Consider the following 9,794-nt stretch of genomic DNA (forward strand, 5'->3'; position numbering starts at 1 on the left):
CATGGGGAATCTGATAAACAAGGCAATGAAGCAACAATCTGGGGATCCTCATGTTGTTTTCAGATAATCCACATAAGAAACCTCAGGAATGCAATTTTATCACTAGGTTGAAGTCATTAAAAATGGCACCCTTACCACAACTAGGAACTCTGTAAATAAACCAAGTGGCATGTTCTTGAACCAGAACTAAGTGGTTCTAGATCAGAAAAAGTTATTCTATTTGAAATAAGTTTTCTTCCTGTAAAAAGTCAAGGAACTTTCATTATTTCAGTTAACATTTAAAATCCAGCCACAGTCCTGGATTCATTACTTCCAGAAATTCAGCAGAGTATTTGTACATTAAGAGTCCTGCTTAATGCAGACTCTAATTTACTACTTTGAAAGACTCATGGAGGCATCCATAATTCAGCTTCACAGACAGCAATAATGACTGTGGCACACCTTTTAGAAAATTCCCTTTATCTCAGTTAAACTCCATTAGATGTTCTTTCTAGAATGGAATGTACTGCAGCTTTCTAGAATGTATTATATCAAAGTTTGCTTGACAACACCCTTGATTTTATAGGCTTATTGCTAAAGGCAGAGTAAGGCTTTCTAGACTGATTTCTGTGGAGTATCAAATGGTGCCTTCTTGCATAGATAAAAGCTAGGGAAATCTTTCATCCACAGCAAAATGCATAGCTTGGACCTTGGAGCTCAGATGTTTTAGTGATAATGTAAAACCATCTTTTTAAAACACAGAGGCCTACTGCAGAATTATGATATGAATGGTTTTTACCATTCCAAACCTCTTGAGCAGGCATTGTTTGATGTGATACCTTAGTTTAGCAAGTTAAAGTGCAAAAGATTACAATTCTATAAAGTTACAAATTTATTTTTTAAATCAGATAGAGGTATCATCAGGAGGTCTTAGAGCTTGACCAGTTTTGAACTGAGTTAAGTATTTACAAGAAAGCAGTTTTCATAGTCATCTGAACAGTCACAGGCAACATAAAAATGTTCCAGTTCTTCCAGTATCCCTAATGGTGGTCAGGATAGAAGTAGTTTGTACTCACTATGACCAAACAGCTTCCTAGTAGAACATACAAGGAGTATGGAGTTACTTTGGTTTTGTAACAACACATAGCCTACTTGGACATCTCAAAATGCTCTTTGAAGAAAAGTATGTACTTTGTGGGTAGTTTGCAAAATACTAAGAAAATGCTAAGTAGCACAACCAAACTTACTTTTGTGGTTCTAAAGATTTCATTCATTGTGTTGTTTTTAAAGGTGTCCTGAAGTTACATAACCTCTCATTCCAAATCAATGAAGCTAAATTATTTGGGAAGGTTCTCAGCCTTAGAGGTCTCTATAAGGCCGACTCCACACAGTCTTGGAAACCATACAGTGTCATTAGAAGAGCAATCGTGCGATTCTGTTCTTGGAACAGCCACAAAGCCATACAGACTAGAATCAGTAAGACATGCTTAACACTCACTAAAAATGTAAAAAACATGCTAACAAAGAATTCCTAAGACGATATTTGGGTTAAAAAAGAATTTTACATTATGATCCACTTCTTTGGTCCTTCAAGTCAAAAGGTACATTTCCTTACTGCAGGCCACACACGCTGTCTGCAAGACTAACAAAAATACCAAACAGAAATCTTTGATGCCACTAATGACCATGGAGACAACACAAATAAGAAGGGAAGTGGGAAAGGGCAGGTTTTATTTTTATGAAATACCATACTCAAAAACACAAGGAACCCATTTTTGTTATTTCCAAGAACAGCAAAAGTCACTGGAAATGACACCATTGTCACCAAACTTCACTGAAAGCTGTTAGGACAGCCTCTCCTATAGTCCCCAAAGTTGCTAACCAAATAAAACTACTCAACTAATTAGGCATCCACCTTTCAAATGCTCCCTACTGCAGCTTCCACTTGCTCTGAGTGAGAGTTCTTCACTGAGAGCACACCTGGAAAGTTACCTGCCATCTTCTCTTTACAAATGTTCTCCTTGAAGTTATACAGACACATACACACACATCACTGATGCTATTAGAGAAGTGCTTTTGAGTTCTTAGCTATTTAAGCAGACAGGATGTTGTACACGTTGTTATAGATAAATTGCATATATGCCCAGATTTGCAGAGCATCAGTAAAAAGATTACAAAGCAGTCCTGAACAAAAGCCATTAATGCCAGGGTAGAGGATATTTTTTTTCTATCTTTATTTTTTTTTTCCTATCAGCTAGCAACACATACTGATTGTTAATGCTAAAGTCTATCAGAAAATCAGAAACTCCTCCATCATAAATACTACGGATATTAAGAAACTGTCTGCACAAAAGTCCAACATATATGAAAAGGTGAAATTCTGCTGTTTGACAGCGCATTAGTTTAACTGCCCTGAAAAAAAGACACTATGGTAACTTTAGAACAGAGAGACAAGTACACATACCCAAAACAGGATACTTACCTGGTAGCATAAGGGATAATACAATTAATGAAAACGGACAAAAAAATAAATGTATTTTTTATTTACAAGTTGTATGGATTGCTGCATGTTATTTTTTATTAGGAACCTCATATAGCACATACCAGAACTTTGTAGTATCATAGAATGGTTTGGGTTAAAGATCATCTAGTTCTAAATCCCTTGCCATGAGCAGGGACATCTTCCACTAGACCAGGTTGCTCAAAGCCCCATCCAGCCTGGCCCTGAACACTTCCAGGGATAAGGCATCCACAGCTTCTCTGGGCAAACCATTCCAGTGCCTCACCACCCTCCTTGTGAAGAATTTCTTCCTTGTATCTAATCTAAACCTACCCTCTTTCAGTTTGAAGCCATTCCCCCTTGTCCTGTCTCTACATGCCCCTGTAAAAAGTCCCTCTCCAGCTTTCCTGTAGGTCCCCGTTAGGTACTGGGAGGCAGCTGTAAGGTCTCCCCAGAGCCTTCTATTCTCCAGGCTGAACAAGCCCAACTCTCTCAGCCTGTCTTCATAGCAGAGGTGCTCCAGCCCTCTGACCATCTTTGTGGCCCGCCTATGGACTTGCCCCAACAGGTCCATGTCCTCCTTACGTTGGAGGCCCCAGAGCTGGATAGAGTACTGCAGGTGGGGTCTCACGAGAGCAGATCAGAGGGGCAGAATCACCTCCCTTGACCAGCTGGCCATGCTTCTTTTGATGCAGCCCAGGGTATGCTTGGCTTTCTGGGCTGCAAACACATATTGTTGGGTCATGTTGAGCTTCATCTCAGCCAACACCCCCAAGTCTTCCTCAGGGCTGCTCTCAATCCATTCTGTGCCCAGCCTGTATTTGTGCTTCGGGTTGCCCCACCCCATGTGCAGGACCTTGCGTTTGGCCTTGTTGAACTTCATGAGGTTCGCACAGGCCCACCTCTCAAGGCTGTCCAGGTCACCCTGGATGGCATCCCTGCCCTCCGGCGTGTTGACTGCACTGCACAGCTGGGTGTCATCAGCAAACTTGCTGAGGGTGCACTCAACCCCACTGTCCATGTCACTGACAAAGGTGTTAGACAGCACCTGTCCCAATGCTGACCCCTGAGGAAAGCCACTCATCACTGGTCTCCACTTAGACATTGAGCCGTTAACCACAACTCTGAGTGCAACCATCCAGCCAATTCCTTATCCACAGAGTGGTCCATCCATCAAAGCCATATCTCTCCAGTCCAGAGACAAGGATGTTGTAGCAACTAGATTAGCACTGAAATATCTTCTGTACACATATAAAATACCATATTATACAGTTTTACTTAAACAAAGCTCTGTGTTATCACAATTTAACCCCAAAATAAAAACAAGCTATATTAACTTTTGTTAATAAAAATATCACTGAGAATGTAGAAGGTCTCTGAACTCACTCCCTGCCCATGGTTTTAATACATTCATGTCTTTAGCAAACCCAACTGCAGCAAATACTCTCATGAACTGCATTTAATCTTGGTGGACTTGCAAATATCTTTCAGTAATATACCTATAGCAGTGAATCTTTGTTAGTGCAAGTTAGGCATGTCATATGCACAACTTCAACTTACCTGAATCATTTAAGATACTTCCGTTTCTCTTTAGATTTGCTCAAAGAACTGTCTGCTTGATTTTTGCAGCTAAGATTGTTATTTTAACTGCATTAATTCCTTGACACAAGTATTTAAGTAAATTTCTTCTCATGAGATGCAACATCAGCTGCTTCGCTGCCTCACACAAGTGCCGATTAAATTTTCCAATATCTTGTGAAAGATAAGCATTTCAAAAGATGAAGAACCTGGTCCATAGGCAGTCATGGTCCCAGCGAAAGGTTTCTACCCATTTCTCACAAATCGAAATTATTTTTTCCTTGGGGTGTAAATCCATGGCATTAAGATACAGTTTTCCAAAGCAAGATGTTATTATCACACACATACTGAACATACTGCAACTTGACAATTTAGCTTCCCAACTTCCTCTGAGAAACTGAGATTAGATACAAACATAGGTTAAAAAAACAACAACCCAGTAAGAAAAAAAGACCAACTCATTGTTTCTATGGATGGGGAAAGGAGATAAGGTTGCCATTGTCTGCCATGTGTTTAAAGCCTGTTTTCATAGAAAGAAACAAATCATTATAATGAAGGCTTTCTTCCCCCAACACGATATATGGCTTCATGTGGTATCTTACTTAATTCCCTCCCTCCTTTCTTGCTTATCAAAGTCTAACTATTCTCAATGACCAGGTAAGCTCACATTTACAGCTACAACAAACTAAATTGATGCTATAGTGACAAACACAGACCAGAGAATATGGTTGTATGCATGAAAACCATTAAATCAGAACAGCCTAGCTATTCAGAGGAGCAAATTCAAATTCCTTAATCCCTTAACTTGGGAAATAAAGGCTTTGGCTCACAATAATTTGGACTCAACTTTCTCAGTTTTCACTGTTCACTGAAGATAAGCCTTTACAGAGCATTTTAATGTCCACAATTCAGGATTTATTGTTTCACAAAATTTAACAGGCACATCAGATTTCCCATATTGCCCATATTTGTAGGTCAGGGTTTGTTAATTCTGTTTGGTTTGGAAGGGATGGAGTTTTTTTCAGCTGTATGGCTGAATCCCTTATGTGTTAATGCAAGGGAAAGAATAGTTGTGGAGCCAAAAAACGCACCTGCAAGTGCCACAGAAAGAACTTTGCAGTTAGCTTGTTTTCAATCAGTCAGAGAAGATACTCCTTGCATGGTAAGGTACACTATATCAACAGGCACGAGTGGTGAGACGATAAAAGGGAAGGACCGTATAAGAATAACTGTATTATAAACCACAAAATTTCAAGAACATGGAAGGCATGCTATTCTCCTGACACAGAGTGGTGTGCAGTCATAACCCACTAGAGGGGAATGCATAAGCCTAGATACCAAAGGTAAGATTGCTGAGGCATAAGTGTAAAGTTATTCAACATACATGAGCAGAAGTCATGTTTGCCTCCTCCAAAATAGACAGAATCCAATGGGGACTATGACTACCTAGTAATCAGTAAGAATAACCTCATGCGTAACTTAAAGAAATGTTTCCCTTTTTAGCTACTTTGCAATCCAGTGTTACGGAAATATAACTGGAAATTGTATTATATTTAACAAAAAAATATTCACAAACGTGTTTTATTTGGTGCAACTGCTTTATGAAAACCTCATGTGCAAAAGAAGGTTAAGCTGAAGGTTGAGCTAAGCCATCATCTTCTGTAGTGCCAGACTGATGTCATGTAATTTTAACAGGTACCCATCCCTGGCTTGATTCTTTTCCCCTGTGCACAGAAAAGATTCTGACAGAAACAAGCAACAACGAGATTACAAGAGGTGTGACTGAGTAACAGATGAAACTGGAACAATACTATAGTGTATCTGTTGTATTAATAGCAGTTACTACAGTCCAAGATTTTTTTTCTACAAGGGAAACGTGCATAGAGTCTACAGAAAGATGTTCCTGTCATCGTGCTGTCTAGGAGTTAACCTTCAAGAATGTTTTTGCCCGCACTTAAGCTAGACGTAGCATCCTTCTGCTGCCTCATACAGAACTATACAAACATAACACAATCAAAGCCTTGGCTGGTCTACTTTGAATCAACTACTGGTAGTGCAAATTAACTCCCGTGGCAGTAAATATCACAATGGCAATTGTATTCCTTTGTATTTGATCCATGTTATTGGTTTTTAACTGGATCTGACTGTCATTAGGTCCTTCTCTGTCCTTCCTTAAATCAGATCCCATTAATAATATACTAGGAGACAATGACAATAACAACTAGGTTTTTATTTCTAAAGCTGTATTTTTTCCAACTAAAAGAGTAAAAAGCAGTTTGCCTCTCAGCAGGCAAGATATTAATCATCTAATGATCTGTGACAAACTGTTGTCCTTCAGAGATGCTAAGTTTCCCTCTTCTTGAGGCAGACTGCAGAACCCTGCTTGAGCAGTCATCTCCTGCCATTGATGTGCTTGCAATTATTGACCCTTTTCTAGCTGCATTACGAAGAGTGACAGAAGGCTACAGGAGGGCAGTCAATATTACATTAGCTTCATCAGGCAAAAAAGTGGGGTGAATGGTGTCTAAAGTATGGATGCTGCACTTCCTGGTGACCAGCACTTCCTTGCTGGTATCTTCAGACAGTGCAAGTATAGGGAGGGAAACAAAGTAGCGTTCAGCTGCTCATCTATTTCATGCTGAGACTATGCAGAAAGATCAGCATGAAGTTCACAGTGTCCTCCATCCTGCTCAAAAACACTTGGGAGTTTGGGAAAAGGAACCGCACAGCCTTCAGCACACAAGTGACATGTAGCCCACATCTCTCCTGATTAAGAGAGACAGAGGCCCAAAGGAAGTATGTCTTACTGAGATGCATGCCAGATATAGCTTGTGAGAAAAAAACACAAAACCACAAAACCCCCAAGGAAAAATAGAAGCTGAATACAAGCAGGAAAAGGAATGAGATTTTCTTAGAGCTCTGATGAACTCTTCAATACTATACTAGTATTCCACTTCTACTCTACAAGCAAACAGTGTTTATAACCATAAATCCTAGGATTTTTGAGGGAAGACTACAATGTTCTCTTGGGGGCTCAACAGCAGCTACAGGTCTTTGTTACAACTCATCATGCAATTCAGATGCTCCAAGAACTAGGCTAGCTTCCAGTAAACCTCAAGCTGTAATTTAAGGCACTGTTTTGGATTTGTGAAGATCTAATTAATCTGCATCTTAATGCTGAGAAACCAGTGAGATTCAACAACTGCTGATACTCGCAGAAGTTATTGTTTGAACAATGAAATTAGGCTCTTTTCAACCAAAGCTGCTTCCTTGCCTTGGTCCAAAGCAGTTCACCACCACCAAACTCCACTGTATTTTGTATCACAAATTTTCACAGAATGTATTAGGTTAGAGGATTCAAAAGCTTTAGTATCAAACAGCACTGAAGACTACCCTAAGAAAAACCAACCATTTTGCAAAATGCACTTAATCCATAGCTTAGAATATATGGAAGCTTCATTTGAAGAGTTTAAACTCACAGTGAAAAGATAAAAGGTTTATAATTAGATGAGCTGTTTTGATTTTAGAAGTGTTTTTCAATACCATGCTTTCTGGAGAACATGCAGGACTCTAGAGATCATTACTTGCCTTCCAGCAAACACAGACAACATTGAAAGCAAGTATCAGTGAACTGTAGACATATTAAATGCTTACCATTAGGAAAACAAAGGAATGATACAACAGTATATAAATAATTAAAATAATTATTCCAAATCCCAATTTCCAAATTAAAATAATTTGCATTATCATGCTTTTGCATTGGTCCTCTGTACCACCACTCACATGAATGTGAAGCAAATTAATGAAACCAAAGTAATAATGGAGTTAAGAAATATACGAGGCGTGAACCATGCTGTTTTGTTGCTTACTGCTTGGTTTGCTGATGCTCCTGGGCAGACTTTGACAGTAACTGAACAAATGCCAGTTTATCAGCCTGTTTCACTACAATGATTCTGCGTTTTAGATATTACCTGCAGTTCAAAAAGTTTTCTTTCATACTTACTATGACTTCTATACCCTGAATGCATATTTTTAGCCATCTGCTGCCTTATTTACAAATGTAAGGAGAATGAGTGAAACCAATAGGGAAAGGTCAGCCTAGGTTATATTTTAGGCACTAAACTTTGAACTGCAGCATCCTTGCCCTCCTCTTACCAACAGTCTCAGGAACCTGCAAGCACATACATTTTTCTTGGCACATCCTGAACTCCTCTGAAGTCGCGGAAGCCTACCACTTTGCTCCTGTCCACGCCCCAAAGTGCCGGCTATTACATTGCAGCTGTTTTATAGAAGGTAGGTGGCACCACCACAGCTTTGTTAGAGAAAAGCAAACGCTGCTCTCAGTTCTTTGAAAGGAGGATTAGAGGCACTTACAGGCAAGGAGGATTGCAAGGTTGGTGGTGGCACCAGCCAACACCCTTCCCGTACTCACCTAAGGTTTGGAGCAAGACAAGCGAGATGTCAAATATGTGCTAACAGCCGGCAATGGGAACACATGTGGGCCCTTACACCAGTCCCTGGGGAGCAGCCAGCCTACACACTGCACGGCCGGCACGGCACGCCTGGCTCAGGGATCCAAGTTCCGTGGGAAAACTGTGCTGCATTTGGCCTAGCCCAGAGGTCACTAGGATTTACGCGATGATCGCACAGCTTCTAACTTGACGCATCCTCATTGAACTTGATGAAGTCCTTCTGCGTCTCCAAATCCATAACTTCTTGGGTTTTTTTACCATGACAGAGTGGATTTTCTTTGCTGTTTTCACTAGGTAATCTTCCCAACGAGTGTATTAGTAGGCACAGATGGTTTTAAAGGATACATTCGGGATTTTTGCTGCGTTTTCTCTTGTTCTCTTACAAAGCCTTTACATACCACAACAAACTCACTACGGTGGAAGAGTAGGCCCATGCGCTGTCAGCAGAGGGACCAAGGCAGAAGAAAGCAAGTTACAGGGAAGTAAGACCTTTGCAAACGCTGCCGGCAGGCTGTGAAGATGCTGCTTTGAACGGGAAAGCTTTAAAGCAGGTGTTAATACCGGCAAGAAGGGAAAGGAAGGCCAGGGGAGCGACGCCGCCACCAGCCGCCCCGGCCGCGCACTCACCGCAGGAAGCGCCGGAACTCCGCGGGCCCCACGCCGTCCAGCAGCAGCACCTGGAGGGGCGGCCCCCCGCACAGCCCGGCGAAGAGGCGCGGTGCCCGCGCCAGCAGCACGGCCCGGTGCGCCCGCAGCGCCGCGTCGCCCACCCGGATGGTCACGTCGGAGCGCGTCCCCTCCGCCAGCAGCCTACGGGAGCGTACCGTTACCGCCGGCCCCGCGCCCGGCCCGGCCGCCCGCCCGCCGCCCCGCGCCTACCTGCCGAGGTCCTGCCGGAGCTGCTCGGCCAGCGCCTCCTGCAGCCGCTGCCGCTCCACCGCCGCCGGGCCGGGACCCTTCGGCGCAGCGCCGCCGCAGCGCGCCATGTGCCAGCCGCCGCTCCGCTCCGCGCCCGACGCGGCGGCAGAGACGCGGGGCGGGGATCGACGGACAGTCCCGCAGCGGAGACGCCGAGAGGGCGGGCCGCCGCGGTCACGAAAACAACCGGGGCAGCGCTCGTCGCCGCGGGTGGCGCCCGCCTTCCCGCCAGCGCCGGCGCCAAGGGACCGCCTCACAACGAGACGCGGGAGCCCCGCGGTGCGGGCAGCGGCGCCGACCCCGCTGTCTCGCGGGGAGCGTGGCTAGAAGTGGCCTCCGCCAATAAG

General features: G+C 43.0%; 1 protein-coding gene across 1 annotated transcript in view; it reads right to left on the bottom strand.

The window, feature by feature from the left end:
- The window catches only part of BTBD8 (BTB domain containing 8), a 39,806-nt gene extending 30,052 nt beyond the window's left edge, over positions 1 to 9,754 (bottom strand). Inside the window, exons 1-2 of the mRNA XM_055724705.1 lie at positions 9,409 to 9,754; positions 9,157 to 9,339 (exon numbers count right to left, since the gene is read on the bottom strand). Of these exons, the coding sequence (XP_055580680.1) occupies positions 9,157 to 9,339; positions 9,409 to 9,515 (290 nt within the window). The 5' untranslated portion in view covers positions 9,516 to 9,754. The remainder of the gene's footprint in view (positions 1 to 9,156; positions 9,340 to 9,408) is intronic.
- Positions 9,755 to 9,794: the final 40 nt, after the last annotated feature.

This window comes from Falco cherrug, chromosome 12, assembly GCF_023634085.1.
Source record: "Falco cherrug isolate bFalChe1 chromosome 12, bFalChe1.pri, whole genome shotgun sequence".
Taxonomy (NCBI): domain Eukaryota; kingdom Metazoa; phylum Chordata; class Aves; order Falconiformes; family Falconidae; genus Falco; species Falco cherrug.